The 20,702-nt window shown below is 52.2% G+C and overlaps 2 protein-coding genes across 2 annotated transcripts; both read left to right on the plus strand.

Annotated features, from left to right (window-relative positions):
* Nucleotides 1-1,661: 1,661 nt before the first annotated feature.
* On the plus strand, nucleotides 1,662-15,897 carry ALAD (aminolevulinate dehydratase). Its single transcript, XM_081171287.1, has 12 exons — nucleotides 1,662-1,753; nucleotides 4,328-4,482; nucleotides 5,296-5,346; nucleotides 6,863-6,959; nucleotides 7,132-7,267; nucleotides 7,712-7,795; nucleotides 8,794-8,882; nucleotides 9,186-9,241; nucleotides 10,049-10,136; nucleotides 11,983-12,069; nucleotides 12,201-12,330; nucleotides 13,881-15,897. Exons 2-12 carry the CDS (start codon nucleotides 4,370-4,372, stop codon nucleotides 13,946-13,948), a joined length of 999 nt encoding a protein of 332 aa, XP_081027413.1. The 5' UTR covers nucleotides 1,662-1,753; nucleotides 4,328-4,369; the 3' UTR covers nucleotides 13,949-15,897.
* A 1,823-nt stretch (nucleotides 15,898-17,720) lies between these two features.
* Nucleotides 17,721-20,557, plus strand: HDHD3 (haloacid dehalogenase like hydrolase domain containing 3). The gene has a single exon (XM_081171324.1). The coding sequence runs from the start codon at nucleotides 19,390-19,392 to the stop codon at nucleotides 20,110-20,112; it is 723 nt and encodes a 240-aa protein (XP_081027450.1). The 5' UTR covers nucleotides 17,721-19,389; the 3' UTR covers nucleotides 20,113-20,557.
* The last annotated feature ends 145 nt before the right edge of the window (nucleotides 20,558-20,702 follow it).

The following is a 20,702-nucleotide window of genomic DNA, read 5'->3' on the forward strand; positions in this document are numbered from 1 at the left end:
TCACAGTGGCCAACCGGATACAGGACCTGAGCACAGGAGCATTTCTCCCCTCCTGCAGTTTCCAGCAGAGCAGAGCCATTGTGAGTAGCCTTCCATGGTGAGTAGCCATTGAAAGCCTTCCATGGTGAGTAGCCATTGAAAGCCTTCCATGGTGAGTAGCCATTGAAAGCCTTCCATGGTGAGTAGCCATTGAAAGCCTTCCATGGTGAGTAGCCATTGAAAGCCTTCCATGGTGAGTAGCCATTGAAAGCCTTCCATGGTGAGTAGCCATTGAAAGCCTTCCATGGTGAGTAGCCATTGAAAGCCTTCTCCTCCATGAATTGGTCCACTCCTTTCTTCCCACACCCCTTATCCTTCCCTTGAGATGGGAAGAGTAAGAAGTAACCTTTAACACATTGTTAGGAGCACGGTAACTGCTCCCAAATACCATGTTTGTTCTTCCCTCTCTCCCTCTCTCCTTTCAGATATACTGCTTTTGTACAGTGGTACCTTGATTTTCGGACGCGGGTGGCACTGTGGGTTAAACCACAGAGCCTAGGACTTGCCGATCAGAAGGTCGGTGGTTCGAATCCCCGCAATGGGGCCAGCTCCCCTTGTTTGGTCCCTGCTCCTGCCCACCTAGCAGTTCGAAAGCACATCAAAGTGCAAGTAGATAAATAGGTACCGCTCTGGTGGGAAGGTAAACGGCGTTTCTGTGCGCTGCTCTGGTTTGCCAGAAGCGGCTTAGTCATGCTGGCCACATGACCCGGAAGCTGTACGCCGGCTCCCTCGGCCAATAAAGCGAGATGAGCGCCGCAACCCCAGAGTCGGCCACAACTGGACCTAATGGTCAGGGGTCCCTTTACCTTTACCTTTTACCTTGGTTTTCAACCACTTTGGATTACAACCATTTTGGATTACAGCCACGTCAAACCTGGAAGTGCGCGTCTCTTTTTTTTTATAACATCCCATTTTTTTTTTCCCCATTGGCAAAAGCACACCTTGGGTTACAACCTGTTTTGGTTTACAACCGGACCTCCGGAACGGATTATGGTTGTAAACCATAGTATCACTGTACTTGTAGATCTATTATTTTCATTATGTTGCTTTGTTCGATATATATGTGTGTGTTTGTTCTTGATCAGCATTCTAATTTCCCTGCTTTCTGCTTTGCTTGAGGCATAACATGAAGGTTAATAACAAATACCAGAGTCGGATGTGTTGAAAGACCGTGCTGCTGCTGCTACATGTCACAAACCAGCAATTAAAACCTCTTGCAGAATCCCAGGCTGGCTGGGCTGGCAAACAGGTGGCAAAAGACTGGGCATTAGCTCTGTCCTTCATTCATCCGCTGACTGGCAGGGATGCAAAGGCGGGTTGACTGACAGGAGGGTCTCTCACAGCTTTACTGCAGAAATAATAATCTATAGCACCAGAAAGACACCTTCACTGCGCTCAACCATGCAGCGTGCATGGCCCTGGCACCGAAATCTGTGGGTGATCGGGCACCCAGGGCCCCAAGGATTTGACATCTTTGTTGCCAGATGGAGTCAGTGCCCCCAAAACGCAGGTCCACCATTGAACTCAGCGAGTCCTGGCATTTGCGAGCAGGAGGCGTGGCCGCCCAAACGGGGGAGGAGCGTATTGTTCGCTCGCAGACGCGCTGAGGTTTTTCTGGGGGCGCGGCTATGCAAACGAAGTGGCTTCCCGCGAGGGCTGCCGGGAAAACAGCTGACACTGCTCCCGCGTGAGCGAGCCGCGGCAGAAGAAGCAGGTGAGAATCGCCTTCCCGGGCAGGGGGAAGGGGCTGGATCTGAGCTTTGCTCCGGCAGATCCGAGGGCTCCAGGAAGCGGAAGGAAGTGGCGGCGGGCTGCAATGGCCCGCGGCCCCCGCTGGGCCGTGGCGGACCTATGGGGGGCCCTGAAGCGCGAACTGGGCTGGGGGAGCCCTTAAGCAATGAGGTCTCCGCTGTGACCTTCTTCAATGGGGTTGTTCCACGGCAGATCGCTGCATTTTTATTTTTTTTAATTAACTACTACATCTTAGATTTTGATTAAAATGGCTCTTTTGAGTTATCTCACTCGCCCAAGTCACTGGGGTGAATGAAAATACCCAGTACCTTATAGTTTTCAAGCCCCACGTTGGGCAAAAAGTTCCTGCCTTGTGGGGGTTGGGCTGGATGACCCTCGGGTCCCTTCCAACTTGACCATTCTATGATTCTACCATTCTTTTTTCTACTTTTTCGAGCTACTTTTTTACATCCTGGTAGTTGCAAAGTCATTTTCTGGAGACAATATGCAGAAAGAATTTAAGTGCTCTTCGGCAGAATGGCCAACTTACCGCCTTTACGACATCTGTGCTACTGACTCCCAAACTTTGGGATTGTCGAAATAGATACCACCCGAAATGAATGGATTTGAGACATGTGACTCAGATCGGGTCAGCTGGACCCAGTTTTTAAAAGCAATGTGGACTTAAGTCGCTTCTGGGGCTCCTTTGGGATTCTGGGCCCTGCAGCTCAAGCTCCATTCATTTTATAAAAGATCTGCTCCTGCGACTTTACCTGGGAGGGAGGTCAGCTTCTATAACCAAACACTTCTGTTTCCTTATTGTTTCATACACCAGGTCCAAGGCTTGCTCAACTTCTCTCTGCCTCTCCCCTTATCAGTGGCGTAACGTGGGTTGTCAGCACCCAGGGCAAGGCAAGTCATTTGCGCCCCCTAACCCGTGGATTTTAGCACTGATTTTAGCACTGCGAATGCGAGCGCCCCCCCAATGTTGCGTCCGGTGCGGCTGGCCCCCCCTGCAACCCCCACGCTACGCCACTGTATTCTCACAGCAGCCTGTGAGGTGGGTTAGGCTGAGAGAGGCAACCACTCCCCCATACAACAAGGTCACCTAGGGAGCTTAAGGACTGGTTTTTGGGACGAGGGATCTGAACTCAGGTCACTCCCAAGTCCTAGTCCTCATTAAATTGTGAGTTAGGCTCAGAGAAGGTGACTGGACCCCCAAGGTTGTCAGCAGGTGGGATGGGACGGGGGTTTGAACCCCCTGGGCTGGTTCCCTTTATAACTTTTTCTGCAGAGAGCTGGTGAACGTGAGATCAGCTCTCTTGCGATTCTCAAGCTCAGGGTCAAGCAGATCCGACTTGGTTCCAGGCACCCAAAGGAAGGACTTTTTTTTTACGCAACACAATAGTGGCTTACAGAACTCCTTGCCACAATACCTGGTGACAGCCACTGCCTTAGGAGGCTTTGAAATGCACAGAGGAGGGGAGATCTGCCGTTACCTACCCTGACCGCTCAGCGAGACTTACATGCTCAGGGACAGTCTATCTCAGTACTTGTTACCTTTATGGCCTGCTTAGGGCTCTCTGGAAGCCCCTGGATGGCGGATGTGTGGAAAGGAGGCTGGTGGGCTGCGTGGACTTTTGGCCTGATAAAGCTTTCTGGGCTTTAACTGCCTCTTGAAGCCCAAAACAGAGCCCTCCTCCACCGGGATTAGAGCCCTGGCTGCCTTTTTGCTCTTGCCTCTGGCAACCTGCCTCTCCTCATGTCATGCGTGGGCCAATTGCACCACCCAACCCGTTTCATCTTGCTGCGGAGGAATTTGCCACCCTCACAGGAGAGATTATTAAGCAGCCTCTTCTTCCAGGCTTCAGGGTGCCAGGAGAGATATTGTCTTCCTCGTTTTCAGAACCGCCTACAAAAATCCAAATACCCCTTCGAAGTAAAGGGAGCAGGTTTTTAATCCCTAAAGCGTGCTCTTTCATGAGAACACAGGAAGAGTTCACTTGGATCAGACCCAAGAGGACCCACCTAGTCCAGCATCCAGTTCTACCAGGGGCCCCTGAGAACCTTATAAATCCAGATTGACTGCCTCTACACCTTCCATAAGAAGAGCCTGGCCCAAAGGGACTCAACTCGTCCAGCCTCCTGTTCTCACACTTGGCAGGCCATATGCTCATTATGGGAAACCCACAAGCGGGATCTGAGTGTAAGGGCTGCACTCTCCCCTTCTGCAGTTTCCAGCTGCTGGGATTCAGATGCTTAGACTCCTACAACACAAAGAGGTGCCCTGCCAGGCCTCAGATTTCCCTCTAAGTTACGTTGTCCTTCCTTGCACCCGGTACCAGGCATACTCAGACCAATTGTGGCTGATTAGTGGGGTTGGGGTTGCGCTCTGCACTCTCTTGACGTTACTCTCATTTCTGCGCCTGGCCGTCACTTGCACCAGGAGTTGGGCATGCATAGGGGGCATCTCCCAGAGTCCTCTGCAGTGCCTGGGCAGTGGCACCCCCGGCAGCAGTCACCCCTCTAAAACTGCCTCTGCCTCTCTGCTTTCCAGAGCCCTTTCCTCCTGTGGCCCAGCGGCTGGCGAGACCTCGAGATGCAGACCGAGTCCCTCTTGCACAGTGGCTACTTTCACCCCACCCTCCGCTTGTGGCAGGCGACGGCCGCTAGCTTCCGCGCAGCCAACCTCATCTACCCCATCTTTGTGACGTGAGTTTCTCTGCCGTTTCCTAACTGGAGAGTCCAGCTTGGGTTAGTTGGGCCCTGCTGGGTCTGAGCCAGTTGGGTCTTTTCTGACGTCCTCAACTCCCGCCTGGCACCTTCATGGTACACCTTTAGGTGCCAGGCAAAAATGTTCCTCTTTAACCAGGCCTTTGGCTGATGGGCATCCGATGCCCTTTTAAATCTGTTGTGTGGAAGGGGGTTATTGGTTTGCTTTTGTTCTTATTTTTATCGTGCAGTTTGTGTTTTCGTGCTGCAATTTGGTGTTGTGAGCCGCCCTGAGATCTGCGGGCAATGCAAATTTAATAAGTAATAATAATAATAATAACTATTAATTTTAGCATTTGGTCATCCCACAGGGCAGGGCAGTATCCTTAACTCCATATTTGTAGGGTGGTCAGGGGCTGAGGGACCACGGCTTGCCTACCTTGTGAGCTTGTGATGGGGGTGGGGTGGGGTAGGGGGAGCAGCTTAGTTTGTCCCTTCCTGATCCCTGGCTATTAGCCACAGTTCTGACTGATCCCTGGGGTTCTCTTCTATTCTGCCTTTGGCAAACTGCAGCCCTGCCTTCTCTTGGGGCACAAAGCCTCCCAACCTAGAAAACCTCCTATTCCTGGTTTGGGGGGTGGTTGGCAGCCCTCTATTTTCCTGGGGGCTGCAGGGTTCCCACAATGGTGGCACTGTCAGGTGACAGCAAAGGAATGTCCCTTGGCGCTGAGCCTGTCTCTGGCTGCGCTGGGTCTGCCGACCTCGCTGCCAGGATCCTCTCCAGCTCCCACTTCCCCTGTTTAACTTTTTCAGGGACAGCCCGGATGCCGTGGAGCCCATTGCCAGCCTGCCTGGTCAAGCCCGGTGAGTGAACACGTCGAAATGTAGGGAACTGCCTTAGGCTGAGCCAACCCTGGATCTGCCCGGCCCAGCACTGTTGATTCTTGAGAGGGTCTTGGGGAGATCCTGGGGGCAGCGGGTGGGGAGGCAGCTCCCCAGTCCTACCCGAGAGCCCCATTACAGAGGTCCTGGGGGTGGGGTGCTGAAGTTGGCACTTTCTGTATACAAACCTCCATTCATTTTTTCTTCCCCATATTGCCTGCCTGAGTCAATGCAGCTCAAACTCCAGCGGAAGGGCAGGAATGTGCTCATGTTTCCAGCTGCCTTTGCCCCAGACTTCTCTGGGCCCCGCGAGATAAGGGCTCCCGTTGGGCAGAGCCAGAAGCTGATGCTTGCCTCCACCCCACCGTGCCTTCCTGAGATAAAAGCTCTTTTGTTGCAGTTGCAACTTGGAGATGAGAGATAACAAGGTCCACCCCAAGGCCCTGGCCCACTTGTTGGGCTGGGGGGACAGAGGGCTGTGCCCAACCCAGCCTTCTCATGGCTTGGGAGCCTTTGCTGCTCTGTGGGGCTGTGGCTTTGACCTGAGAAAGTTTCTCCAAGGGAAGCAGCTGGTCTGACCAGGGGTGGACTTTTGTAATTTGGTGCCCTGAGGGAGGACAAAATATGGTTTCTTCCTTCCCCCCCTTCCCTTTCTTTTTTTCATGCAATAATTCCTTTTGGTAGAGTTGCATTTCTCCTCAGTAAGTCCCCTTATAAACACAGGTATTACTGTTATTTTGATGGTGGTGGTTTTGCGCTCCCATGGCTTATGTGGAGAACTGCCCTAAATCTGATACTGGCCTGAGGAGGAAAGGATATTTGCTATAGCGGTTCTGTGTATCTTGAGTGGTGGAAAACAGCAGTCTAATACAATGGAATCGGCCTGCCTAAGCCAACAGACAACTTCTTTGCTTCGGCAGTTTCATCTTCTTGAAAACCTAATACAAATTATTTTCAAAAAGAAGAAGAAGAAGAGAGAATGCATGGGGCTTTCAATCACTGCATGACACAACTTGCAGCTTCAGGAGCTGTGTTCCAGTGATGGCACTGGCTGAGGAGCGGGGAGCAGTGAACAGGGGCCCAAGGATGCCATCCTATCCTGCTTGCCAGGCTTCCCATCTGGTTGCCCCCTGGTGCAGTGGGCGCTCTTACCTGTTGACCTGACATGCCTGATAAAAACTTAGTGGAACGTCCACGTCCCAAGGCAGCATACCTTAAAACTGCCAGGTGGTGGAGGCAAATAACTGGGGTGGAGGGGGCTTCTGCCCTCATGCTCTGCATTTGGGGATGGGGTTTGGGCATGGGGTTTGGGGCTGATCCAGCAGACGCGCTTTCCTTGCTAAGGCAGTGGGCTTGATCCATGCCACTTGCTGAGATGTGGGGTCCCTGCGGGGGTGGGGGGCCGCAGCTTCTCAGTGCCTATGTGACCCTATCGCTTTGCTCATCAACCTCCTTTGGTCTCTCTCTCTCTCTCTCTCTCTGCCCCCTCCCCCCACAGTTATGGGGTCAACAGGCTGGAGGAGATGCTGCGTCCCCTTGTGGCTGATGGCCTGAAGTGCATTCTGATTTTTGGGGTCCCAAGCCGAGCCGTCAAGGTGGGTAAAGGGGGTGGAGGCACCCTGGCAGTTTCAGTCATATGTTAAATTAGATTAGCTTCCATCCACAAATCCTGCACCTGGCTGCTGAGCTCCAGCCCTGCTTACCATGTTGCCGGCTGCAGTTTAACCAACTTCCTCCTGCCTGCCCCTCCCCCCCGCCCCGCCGCAGGACGAGCGTGGATCTGCGGCCGATACCAAGGACACCCCGGTGATCCAGGCCATTGCCACGATCCGTGCCTTGTTCCCTGAGCTGCTGATCGCTTGCGACATCTGCCTGTGCCCTTACACCTCCCATGGGCACTGTGGTAAGTGCTGCCGGAGGGGAGCAGAAGCAGGACCCCCACTTCTTGTCACAGGGCCTAGGGCAGAGGGAGAGCCCCTCAAATTCTGCCATGTGTATTGCATTAAATCAGGGTTCCCCAAATCTGGGTCTCCAGGTTTTTTTGTGGGATGTAAGGGAAGCAATATCTGTTCAGTGCATTGATACTGTGCCTCTTGCAGGCCTCCTCAGGCTCCCCCCTTTTTATCTCTCTTGAAATATGGCTGCTATCACGTCACTACAGCACACTTTATAAACAACACATGGGTGAAACAAAGTTTTCCTGGTTTGCTTCTGGTGTTTGCTTCCAAGAGTCCTTGTGAACGCCAGTGGAATTTGGGGGGCAGTGTCTCTCTGTGTGTGTGTTGAGGGGGTGGAATATGGAGAAATTGGACCCCCAGAATCTTGACCACTGCCCTTTCCCTTTCAGGCATTCTTCGGGAAGATGGCACCCTCCAAAACGAGACCAGCTGCCAGAGGCTGGCTGAGGTGGCTCTGGCCTATGCCAAGGCAGGTGAGAGCACAGTTGGCTGCCGAGCCCCAGCAAAGGCACTGCGCAGGTGCCACAGGAATGACACTCCAGACGGACGTGAGGCTTCAAGACAGGTCTCTCTGCTGCAGGAAGTGGCCGCGGCTGCTTAGCTGAGGGAGTGTAAAAGTTGGGTTAGGGCAAAACTCTGAGGGGAGGCAACCCTTGGTTATGACATTAAGCAGAACCTCCAGGTTCAGAGGCAGCCTACCTTGGAATGGCAGCTGTTTGGGGGCTGTTGCTAGGTGAGGAGAGAGGCCTTTGCCCTGATTGAGCATGGCTCCTCTGAGGTTGCTTGGGCTGGGTGGCTCCTTTTGTGTGGTGGGTGGGCTCCTGGGGAAGCTGGCGGCCAAGGGAGTCTGTCTGTCAGGGCTGGAGTCGGATGCAAGTCAGCAAGAAAGGATGTGAATATCTGATGCCAATGAAGTTAACTCTTTATTCTAGGAAATGGCATACAGCAACCCTTTCCCAGCAGGTCTTGCCCCTATGGAGCAGGTGCCAGGATGGAAGGTGTCTGCCTTCTACCACCCTTAAGGCGCCTCCTCTCCCAGAAGTTTCCCAAGCAGTCTCAGACTGTGTTTGCGCACCTCTGGCCTCTGTTCTGTCCTTCTGCGTGCTATTGGAGACCAGTGGGAGGGGAGCTTGTTGCAGCAGGAGAGGGAGACTACCCGGGTTCTTCAGCAACCTCTTGACGCCCCTCCTTTGCTTCAGCCTCAGAGTCTGAACTGCTCCCTGTCACCATCTCTCCCTGCTCACCATATCCTGTTTCCCCCTCAGCATCTGACACCTTCTCCCACAAATCTTCTCCCTCCAACCTCTCCTCTGTGTCCCACCACCAATCCCCAGCTCTGAGCCTTCCTCCTCTGGGGGTTCCCTTGGGGGGTTCCCTGGCTGGTGCCTCCCACCACTCCTCTTTGCCAGCCCGTCCCTGGCAGTGGTCCACCCTCAGCTCCCCTGAGCCACCACCCATCTTCCTCCTCCAGGATGCCATATCGTGGCCCCCTCGGACATGATGGACGGGCGCATTGGCGCCATCAAGCAGGCCTTGGTCTCCAACGACTTGGGCAACAAGGTGAGCCGGGGATGAGCCCGCACCCTCCCTTGGCAGACCTTCTCACAGAGCCCTCCAGGATCGTGGTGCCTTTACTAGGCCGACCGGAGGCCCTCTGGGTTGCCATGGCAACGACGTACCTCGATGGGCCTGCAGGGCCGCAGATTAAGGATGGAGGGGAATGGATGTGATTCCCTCCCTGTGCCTCCTCAGGAGAGATTGTGAGGGGCCTGGCAGGCAGGGGGCAAGAGATCCTGTGTGGGCTTTTTTAAAAAGCCCTTTAGACAGCAAACCTCCCTCACCTTTCCTCCTTGTCGGCTGCAGGTTTCCGTCCTGAGCTACAGTGCCAAGTTTGCTTCCTGCTTCTACGGCCCCTTCAGGTGAGAAAATGAGAAGAGCCGTGAGGCTGGGTCAGGCCAATGGCCCATCTAGTCCAGCATCCTGTTCTCACAGTGACTGAAACCCACAGACAGGATTTGAACACCAGGGCATCATACTCCCTACCCATGGTTTCCAGAAACTTGGATTCAGAAGCATGGCTGCCTCCAGCTATGGAGCCTGAGCTAGTAGCCATCAATAGCCCTCTCCTCCATGAATTTCTCTAATCCTCTTTTAAAGCTATCCATGTTGGTGGCCCTGGCTGCCTCCTGCGGGAGGGGGTTCCACAGATTAACTACAGAAGTTTCCTTTTTCCGTCCTGAATCTTCCAATGTTCAGCTTCGCTGGATGTCCACCTGTTCCAGCACAAGAAGAGAGGGAGAAATACCCTCCCTCTGTCCACACCAGGCCTAGATTTGCAAAGTTCTGCTGTGTCACCTCTTTCCTGTTTTTTTCTCCAAACTAAAAAGTCCCCAAGGCTGTGGCCTTTCCTCTTAGGGGAGGCGCTTCATCCCCTTGACTGTTTTGGCTGACGCTTTTCTCAAGCCTTCTCCAGATTTGCAATATCCATTTTGAGGCGAGGCGGCATACGCTGTATCAGCCCTTGGGAGGGGAGGGCAAATTGCAGGGGTTTGTGGCCCAGCAAGTCCCACCCGCCCTGGCCTTGGCTATTCTTTCTGGGGCTAATGGGAGGTGTGTTTCAGTGTACATCTGGTAGACCAAGGGCTGCCTGCAGTCACTACTTAGAGGTCTCATGGGTGATTTCACAGGTTTGATCCTTTTTTGTCCTTCTTTCTGGTTCCGCACAGAGATGCAGCCCAGTCCAAGCCTGCTTTTGGAGACCGGCGGTGTTACCAGCTCCCTCCGGGGTCGCGGGGCTTGGCCTTACGGGCTGTGGTGAGTCACCCCCCCCTCCATTCCCTGAAAGAGGGAACGGGCCCCCTCAGGAGGAGCCGGATGCTTCTTCCTTGGAAGTTTTTAAGCAGAGGTCGGGTGGCCATTGCACAGGATTGGACCCTTTGGGGTCCTTTCCACTTCCCACTGTACAATTCTGTGCAAAATCACTAGCTGCGATTCCTTTATTTCAGGGGGTTGGACTAGATAAACCTCTGCCCCCCCCAAAGGCTCTATAGTTTTGTGATTCGTATCATCTAAGCTTCCAGCTGTGAACACCGGGGGGAAGGCACTACTGGGGGTGGAAGAGGAGAAGGAGGCTGCTGGTGGGATGAACCCAGACTTCCCTTCAACTCAACACAGCGATCCTCTTAGTGGATTTAGTGCGTCTGAGAAACAGGGATTAAGGCTGAGCCTGCTGCTTAGGGGGCTCTACCTTGGCTCCAGCGACCTCCAGGCCTCTCTGCGCGTCCTTCGTTCCTCCTTGCTCTGCCCCAGTTCCTCAGGAACAGTCCCACCCCCACCCTGCCTTGAGGTGCTGCGGCAAAACCAGACTCTCGCTGGGCTCCGAAATGGCCTGTCCCTGGCTCCTGCCTCGGTGGTGGGCTGCTCTCTTGAGCTGTTATCAAGTCCGAGGTTCAACCGAAGTTCCCCCAGAGAGCGCCTGGAAGGCGGCCAGAGCGAGCCACCCTTGGGCAGTTGATCTGCGTGCAGAATCCGCTTTGGAGGGCAGCGGCTTGGCTTTCTTTTCACGTGGCCTCTCTCCCACCCCCTTGATCAAACGGTAGTAAATAAAAAGCTCCTTAGACTGTAGCTCCCGAAGCTGGCCTGCGTCAGAGCCCCAGCACGGATGGCTCCAGGGTCTGGCTTGGTTTGAAGCAGTTGCCAGCGAGGCCTCCATTCTCCCTCCTTATGCCTGTCTGCCATAGCGTAAGAAGAGCCTGCAGGATGAGGCCAGTGGGCCCTGTACCCCAGCACCCTGTTCTCAAAGGTGCCAACCAGGTACCTGTGCGAAAACCTGCAAGCAGGATCTGAGCACAAGAGCCCTGTCCCCTCACTGTGGTTTCCAGGAACTGGTACCATCTCATCCAACCCCCTGCAATGCAGAAGGCCATCCAACCTCTGCTTAAAAACCACCTGTGAAGGAGAGTCCATCACCTTCCAAGGCTGTCCATTCAGCTGTTAAACGGCTCTGTTTTTTCTCCATCAGACACTCCCTTCTTGTCATTTGAACCCATTGGTTCAGGCCCTACTTCTGGGGCAGCAGAAAACAAGCTAGCTCCATTTTCCATGTGATGACCCTTCAGATATTTGAAGGTGGCTCTCGTATCTCTTCTCAGACTCCTCTTTACCAAGCTAAACATCGCCAACTCCCACCACCATCCCTCAATAGGCTTGGTTTCCAGACCCTTGTTCATTTTGGTTGCCCTCCTCTTCACATTCTCCAGCTTTTCTATCCACCTTAAAGCCATGTGATTTAAATGTATAGCTTGTATGCAGGGCTGGAATCAACCGTGAGCATATAGGAATGAGCTGGATCGGCATCCTTGAAATGTAGCCAAATAAGCTTACTTTCCAATTCAACATATTCTAATCTTAAACGTAATATGAAGCATGGGGGATGGGGAGGAAACTGCCTTATTTGGAAACTCAAAAGGACCTTTTCCCATGCCAGGTACAGTTTTGTAAAATTCTGTCATGTTGCCTCTTCCTTGCCTTTGCTCGAAACTCAGAAGTCCCCAACATTGCAATTGCTCGACCCCTTGATCATTTCGGTTTCCCTTTTCTGAACCTTTTCCAATTCCCTCTGTTGTGTGTTTTTTCTCTGTACATGGCCATCCCCTGCCAGGACCGAGACGTGCGGGAGGGAGCAGACATGCTGATGGTCAAGCCAGGAATGCCTTACCTTGATCTCGTGCGGGAGGTGAAGGAAAAGGTAAGCTCCCTGCTCCCCAGAATGGGAGGGAGGGGAGACACCCACCCCCACTGGGTGGGCCTTGGCAGCATCTTGGCTGAGCAAAGGGGAAAGGCATCTGTCTCGGCTGATGTGCACCTGCGTCTTTACAGCATCCCAACCACCCGCTGGCCGTCTACCACGTCTCTGGAGAATTTGCCATGTTGTGGCACGGAGCGCAAGCTGGGGCCTTTGACCTGAAGGCTGTGGTGATGGAGGCCATGGCAGCATTCAGAAGAGCAGGTGAGAGAGGAAGGGAAATGGGTGTGTGTGTGGAGGGGGCTGCCGTGTCACAGGGAAAGACATCGCCTGTGGCAAAAGGGGTACTTTCCCTGGCCTCCCTCCCAGGTCTTGAAACCTTCCATGGGATGCCCTTAAGCGCTTTCCATCAGATAGGGTTACAGTACGTACTGAAATCAGGAATGCTGGGCAGATGGGTTCCATTGATTCTGCTCCATATTGATATAGAGCAGACCGCAACGTACAGTAAGCAGAGTAAAAACTTTAAACACATTGCAGGATTCCAACTAACTCAGAGTCAATAAACTTCATCCAGCAGAGTTTACTACTGAGGGCAAATGAGCATAACAGTCACAAATCCATACATCTTCGGCACGGTCCATAAGAAATCCACTTGCAGCAGACTTAACTTAAACGTACAATAAGACCTTAATACTTAGCATACTATATACAGAACACCATACCAGAAGGAAAGAGAGACAGAAAATGAAACCCAGACTCCTTCTGGCCTGATTATTATACTCAGCATGACCTTGAGTGAAAGAGTTAACAGAACCAGTTTAAACCAGCTGCTCAGCTTCTCTGAAGAAATAACCCAAACATCAGGAACCTTCTTCCTGTTTGTAGGCAGAATAGAAGCTTGCTTGTTGGCTAGAAACTTCCAGCTTGTATCACACAGAGAAGCTTGCAGAACCCTCTTGAATCAATTGGAATAGGAAAGATCTCTACACTGTAAACCAATGCTTTCTGTACCACAAAATGCAAAACTGACAATAAGAAGGGCCCTGCTGCTGGATCAGGCCAAAGGTTCATCCTTGATCCAACCACATGCCTGCTCGGTGGGACACCCACAAGCACAACATGGCCTGTGCAGCAGCAATTTTGCCCCTCGTGGGACCGCCCCTGCAGCAGGTGGGAGTCGTAGACATGCTGCCCCTCATCCTGGAGCGACGCACAGCCACCTCCAGTCACTTGTTGCTCTCTGGTGCCACGGAGCCCCTTCAGGAGCAAGTGGAGAAAATGGGTTCTCCATCGGATTTTCCGAAAGCAAAACAACATCATCCACAAATGCTCTGAATTTATAAGCTTGAGGGGGAGAAATTCATACAGTATTCTGCAAATAGTTGCTGATGGGAAACCCGCGAGCAGGGCCCAAGCACAGCAGCCACTCTCTCCTCCTGTGGTTTCTAGCAGAGCATAGGCATTGTGGCTACTAGCCACTGATATATCGCCTTCTCCTCCACAACTTTTGTGATCCTCTCTTAAAGCCACCCAATTTGGTGGCCATTGCTGGCTCCTGGGGGAGCACATTCCAGAGTTTAGCCCTGCCTTGTGCGATGAAGCGCTTTCTCTTATCTGTCCCCAGTCTTCCAACTTTCAGCTTCATTGGATTTCCACAAGCAGCATGAGGAAGATGGAGAGAAGCGATGAAAAAGACTGAAAGCAGATGAAAGCCCTCAGACCTTTGGGAGGCAAGCAGAATAAATTGAGGGAAGGCATTTGCATATAAACTGTGGGTCCTTTTTTAAAGAAGGAAACTATTCTCTTTCCAGGGGCTGATATCATCATCACCTACTACGTGCCTCAGCTGCTCCAGTGGCTGAAGGAAGAACAGGCCTGAGCCATCGCTTTGCAGGGAACAAAGATGGCCGGAATAAGAATCCCGGAAGTGTCTTGAAAGTTGTGGGATGGACCAAGCAGATGGTTGTTGCGGGGGGGGGGGGGAATTGGTATCAACCCCCTTCACATGATTTCACTCTAAGGGTGCCCATCTCCAAGAACAGACTCCATGGTCCCTTAGCATTCCAGGCCTGGAGCTAGGATTTCTTTTAATTCTCAACCAAGACGCCTTTTTAAATATATGTGTTGTTTTTTAAAAAAAATGTTGCGAGAAAGGAATAGTTGAACATAAATCAAGTTAGGTATTCAGTAAAATGATTTACGGCTTGGGAAAGAACGCTTTGGTGAAACATCCCCCAAAGAGGTGCCCTGGAGCTCTGTGAGGCAATGGGGCAGAGGGGGATGCTTGTTGGTGCTGCAAGGACCCCGGGACGATGTCCCAGCTGCTTCTCCACATTAATGCTGAGGGGTGGGGTGATGTCATGCCGTCCCGCAGCTGTAGGTGGGGGCGGGAACCAGCCACTACTCCCCAAGCCTCTCTCAAAAGCCACGATGCATACCCTACACCTTCCCAGCAGCCTCAGCTTTTGTAGCCGGAGTCAGTCAGGACCCCCACCCTCACCAGATGGAGACAGGCAGCAAGGCAACAGAGAGCGCAGATCCTCTGGGACTCAACCAAGATGGCACCTTCTTTAATTTGATGCAGGGCAGGTGAAATTCACAGGCAGATCTTTACCTGTGTGCTTCCTTCCCATTCTGGAAATAGCAACTTGCCTATACCTTGTGGAGCTCTTTAGGGTGCAGGAGCCCCACCAGGAAAAAATATCAAAACAAGAAGGGAGCCTGGTTTGCAGTCTCTGCCCTCTCCTGATTTGTACAGGTGATGGTCCCTAGCTGCTTGGGAAGAGTGGGGAGGAAACCCCGGCCTCCTCCTCTGCATAACAGGAGGCTGTGCCACTTCCCGACTGAATGCTTCTCCTCTCCATCGCCCACGTCTTGCTGCTTTTATCAGCACAGGAGCCAGACCTGCTGACATGCATGGCAACCCTCCTGATTTTGACCCGTGAAGCTGGGAAGTAACCAGTTCACCTCTTGGAGCATAAATAAAATTTCTGATGTTTCCTGGAAAGAAATGGTTATTTGGTGGTGGTGGAGGAGGGGGGAATATTAGAATGAAATACATAGGCTACAGAAGAAAGGGGGTTGGGGGGACAGGCAGGGAGTGCTGCCAAGCTGGTGTTTTTAAAAAGAATGTCCCCTTCAGTGTGCAAGTATGTGTTGAATGTGTTTTAGCCATCGTAGCCCTTGCCTTCCCTCTCTCTGTGGTCTGTGTTGTAGAGAGAGTGTACAAGGCGGCTGGCATGAAATTGGTTTGATATAAAGCAAGGTAGTAATGGCATGGGGGAAACTAGAAGGATGTTCAGGCAGGACGACCCCAGCAGCAGTTTCTAAGAAGGCCGCCTTGGATGATAAACACAAGTTTGTGCCCGGCCAACTTTCAAGTGCTGAGCAAGCCAGAGAGCCTCACTGCAGAGAGGATCTGAAGGCAGGAGGACCCTGTTGCCATTGGGGTTGGGGGGGCATAACATATCAGTGTGGAATCCTGCCACTCCCCACCAGTGCTCCACATTAGAACTTAGCAAATTTGAAGGAGGGTTTTTAATGTTAAAAAAAATCTATTTTGAATGGCAAAAGAGGCTGAGCCAGGGGCATAATGGTCACTGGCATAAACCACATTCGCATGTGCTCATGACATGACAGTCCTTAAAGCAGTTGTTCTCGAACTTTATCTGGGCCACACTTTCAGAATAAAAATTTGCTTGCACCATACCCAATTTTGTATTGATAAGACATACGTCGGAAAACAGAAAGAATGCCTAGCTGTGCTTGATTTTGGAAAAGAAATCCAAACAGTATTCTGCAAATAAAGCATTTTGATACTACACTGCACTGAAATGTTTCCTTGATTGTTCTTGAATCTTCCTGCCACACTTGCCATCCTCTCCTGCTGCACAGGCACTGTATGCTGCAGAAGAGGGGAAATGCAACTCTGCACTTCCTCAGGGGAACCCACAGTCTCAATTACTTGACAGGTTCTGGGCATGAAATAAGTATTCAAGTTACTTTGTTTACATTCTCTGGAAACTGATTTTTTTAAATAAAATGAAATATGGTTTTGGCAGCTGCGTGACACGAGGGACTCCAAAGTGTGTGTTGGGGAGGAGCTGCACCTGTTGAATTTCTGGCTGCCTCGCTACTGCACTTTAACAAACCTCTGCTCCAGCTTCAGGCTCGTCGTTCAAAAGCAATTTTCCAGAGCCAAGTCTTCATTCACAAAGCGGTGGCCGGGGGCGGAGCGGCTGTAAAAGACCTTCACCGCCCGTCCTGCTGCTGCGGCAACCAGTGCAGCGCCCAGAAAGCGGGCAAAGTAAATAACTTCGGTAGGCATTTACTGAGCACGCGCATTCCCCCTGAGTTGCGCTTGCGCACTCAGTCCAGATGAAGCTACGGAGAAGAGGTAAGGTGGCCGCCGTCTTCCCTTCCCCACCCCACCCCACCCCTGCCCCGCCTGAGCTCTGCACGACTCCGGGAGCGCCTCTCCGGCCACCAACACGCGCAACCAGAGCCCCATGCAAGGAAGTTGGGTGTGGGGAGCAGTTAGGGCTACGTTGGGCCACGGCCCCTCCCCTCTCTGTTTTTTTAATTGCAAAGCAGCTTCAAAGCCTGGAAATAAATAAAGCAGCGTGCAGTAAAATAAGATGAAATATAAAATCCAAAAGTTTATAAGCACTGTAAACCAAAGACAATGAGGACAACTGTAGTTATTATTTTGGAAAATAGCTGGATCACAGTTTTGGAGAAGACTGTTTTTAATGTCTCCGATCTCCAAAACACTCGGTTCTCGTCTGGTTTCAGCTGAGACCTCGAGAAGAGGCTGGTGGCATCGCACCCCATAAGGACAACAGTGGATATTGCTGGATCAGGCCGATGGCCCATTTAGTCCAGTAGCCTACTTTCACAGCGGCCAACCAGATGTGGGAAACGAGCAAGCAGGACCTCAGCACAAGAGAAAGGCTGTGGTTCCCAGCAACTGGCAGAGTCCCAAACGCTCCCTCTTAGCAATGTCCTCTTGAGGAGTGAAGTTACTCTCTCGGATATATATATATATATTTTTTGGGGGGGGTAACTGGGTCCCAAGTTATTTGGGGCTCTAAATGCAAAATTAGAATGGGCAGCCAGTGCAGCTTGCCTGGCAGAGAAGTTACATGGTGCCCCAGGCTGCACCCAGATGCTGCAGTGTGCACCAGCTGCACCTTCTGACTTAAGTTCAAGGGAAGTGCCCCCCCCCCCAGTCCACACACACAGAGCTCACTGCATTAATCCTCTCCAGAGTGCCAGGATGGCATGACATAGGCCAAGGGCTCCTTCCTGGTCCAGGAACAGCTGCAGCTGCCTTGCCAACCACAGCTGGCCCAAAGGCGCTCATAGCCACCTGGGCCTCTAGTGGCAAAGGGTGGACCCAGGAACACCCCCCAGGCTACGCACCTGTGCCTTTGGGGGGGGGGAAAGAGTGCAACCCTGTTTGGAGCAGGCAACACACCTACCAGCTCACCACTGCACTCAGACCACAGCAAACACCAGGCAGGTGCCACAACGGGCAGCAGGAAGGGCAGGCGATTCCCAGTCCCACTCCCTGGTACCCACTGCCAGGAAGGGGATCCTGTCAGCATCCCCCTCCTCCCCCCACCCCAGCAGTGCCTCCCTCACCTCCCCCCACCTGCCCACCCTATCCCCTCCAAGGGAGGTTGTTTCCTGGTGTGATACCCAGGAGAGGTAAGAGCAGGAATGCCCCTCTTGCCTAGTCACTAACTCATCCTGCCCATCCATATGGATGAATGGATGAGGTGCTGAGAGCATGTTACATGCTGAGAAGCTTTGTAAGCCGCTTTGAGAGCCTCTTGGGGCTCTGAAGCAGAATATAACAAGCATTCCAGATAATGCCCTTTAATCCTAGATAAGGGTGGAGAGAGAATTATCCACTCCAAGAGCAAAGCCAGAGAGCTAAATGACCCCAGCCAGCACTTTCTGCTTTGAGATCTCCAGTGAAGGGTGGCAGGCATGAAACCAACTGCCCACTCGCCCCCAGCCAGGGTGGCCAATGACTTCTTATCCTGCACCCCCGCCACGGGAAGAGCACAACCTGAAAGGGATCCTGGCAGTGCCCAGAGGGTGAGGGGAGCTGGCCTGGGTGGTTCCTTGTGCAACATCACCCTTTGTGGTCATGTTGGAAGGCCAGCCAAGCCATGCCCACACCCAGTTCCACCTCTGCTGTGCCCCATCTGGCTCTCACCTTCCTGCCCAACTGGTTCTGCTGCCTTTTTCTACTCCTGCTGCCTCACAAGCAGGAAGAGGGGCAGTCAGGCACCAGGCAACGGGGGGGGGGGGACACAGGTTGTGTGTGTGAGTCTCTTAAAGCAGGGGAAATGGGCAGCAGAAAAAAGAAAGGGATCTGCTGGTAGAGTTTTGTTTGGCAGCGGATCTGCAATTGTGGGTTTCTGGACCCACACCTGAACTCATTTTTTTAACCTTGCAAATATCAAGTATCCTTCCGCCACCCCCACCCCGTCCAGCCGCTGGCCATATCTAGGAGTGCATTTTTGTCTGAAAGGCTTGTGAGCTCAATTCTGGCACCAAAAGCAAATTCTCAGGCTGAGAACGTGCTGAATTTTAGACGGGTCTCTCCCACTCCCCACCTCACCCTGCCTGGCCATTTCTTGAAGAGTGTCTTTCAGATGCTCCTCGTAAAGGTCTGATCAGGGTACGCAGCCAAAGTTATGTTCCTGCCCTCTCTGCTTTCATTGTTTCAGGCTTTTGTAACTTCATTAGTGTTTCATCAGTTGGTGATTTATTTCTTTTTTAAGCGTGGGACATGTTGGAAGCCTTTGCAGAAAAGCACAATGAAAACAGTTGAAAGCACTCAAAAGTCTCCCTCCTTCAGCCGCTGCTTTACAGTAAATCATCTGCGACTGTCCGGGATTAGTCATTAACCTGTTGCTAATTCTGCCTCCTGAAAGCACGCTGGTCAAAGGTGGCCACTCTCATTTTCATTCTCCGGCCTTGGATGTCCGAGCAGCAAGTCCACCCCTCCAAGTGAAACTCCCCCTTGCAGGGCAGCCGGATTGGCAGGTGACAAGATTTCCCTGCCGGAAAAAGGGCCTCCTCTGCCAGAGCTTGGAGACAGAAACCAGTTTGCAGACCTGCCAGGACAGAGCCTGCAAGGTCATGCTGGCTGGAAACTGCTGGGTTTTCCTCTCGAGACCTAGCTTGCGCTGGGGGGCCATGAACTAAACTGCGCCAGTCAAGATTTTGCCCGTTACAAGATGTGTTGACGCCTAGTTCCCCTCTCTCGTTCCCCTCTCTTTCTAGGCTAGCGCTGACACCATGCTGAAGCTTCGGCTCTTGACGTGGGACGTGAAGGACACCCTCCTTCGCCTCCGTGTCCCCGTGGGCGAGAGCTACTCTGCTGAGGCCCGGGCCTGTGGCGTCCAGGTGCAGGCCGAAGCCCTCACCCAGTCTTTCCGCCAAGCCTACAGGGCCCAAAGCCTGCATTTCCCCAACTATGGTTCAGACAGAGGCCTCAGCTCCAAGCAGTGGTGGATGGATGTTGTCATGGAGACATTCCGGCTCTCCGGTGTCCACAGCGAGGAGGTTGTCCGGCCCATTGCGGAGAAACTCTATCGGGATTACAGCAGCGCCCGCAACTGGGAGTTGCTCCCGGGTGCCAGGGACACTCTACAGCAGTGCCAGAGGTTGGGGGTCCCCATGGCAGTCATCTCCAACTTTGACCAGAGACTGCAGGAAGTGCTGACCCGCTGCGGCCTCCGCCAGCACTTCGACTTTGTCCTGACCTCGGAAGAAGTGGGGTTTGCCAAGCCAGACAAGCGGATTTTCCTGGAGGCGCTCCGCATCGCAGGGGTGTCTCCTCAGCTGGCAGCTCATGTGGGGGACGACTATGTGAACGACTACAAGGCAGCGAGGGAGGCAGGGATGCACAGTTTTCTGTATAAATCAGGTTGCCAGCCTCTCGAAAAGGATGCAGAAGTGCCCAATGCCCATATCTTACCATCACTAATGCACCTCCCGTCCCTTATAGAGAAGGGCTAAAAATAGGAGTTTTGTCAGGGTTCAGCTAAATCACACCTGGTGTCCCTCCTAGACTGTAGCACTTCAGTTGGCAGGTGGAAGGTGAGAGAGGGAGGAAACATTTTGTGTTCTTGTACATTAAAAATAGTAATAATTAAATTAATAATCTAATTTAATTTTTAAAATAAATAAAAAGAAAGGAGGTAGCAGGATCGGGGAGAAAGATCCTGGGCCTGCCCCCTGACACCCATGAGTTATTTATGAATGTAATTACTTTTAAGTCAGTTTGTGGCCCAAAAAAGGACCTCTCCCAAGTTTAAAAACTTGAGCTTAAATTATTCAGCACAAGTTCATAACAGATAATAAAATGTCCCTGGCTTAAATGCCTAAAGTATTTGGTTGTTTATTTATATACTTTTGTTTATATGTGCCTTTTAAAAAAGAATAAAAATGCTGTTAGAATGCATATACTTGTGAAATGTGCACGTGGAGGCCTGGCTGCTTTTAAAAAGGCAGCCTATTTCTGTTATGTGATGCAGTAGAGAAAGACTGATGGATGCTTTAGTTGTGCTTCTTGCATTGCTGGGGGTTGGACTAGATGACCGTTGGGA

Source organism: Podarcis bocagei (assembly GCF_964188305.1).
Source record: "Podarcis bocagei genome assembly, chromosome: 14".
Classification (NCBI taxonomy): domain Eukaryota; kingdom Metazoa; phylum Chordata; class Lepidosauria; order Squamata; family Lacertidae; genus Podarcis; species Podarcis bocagei.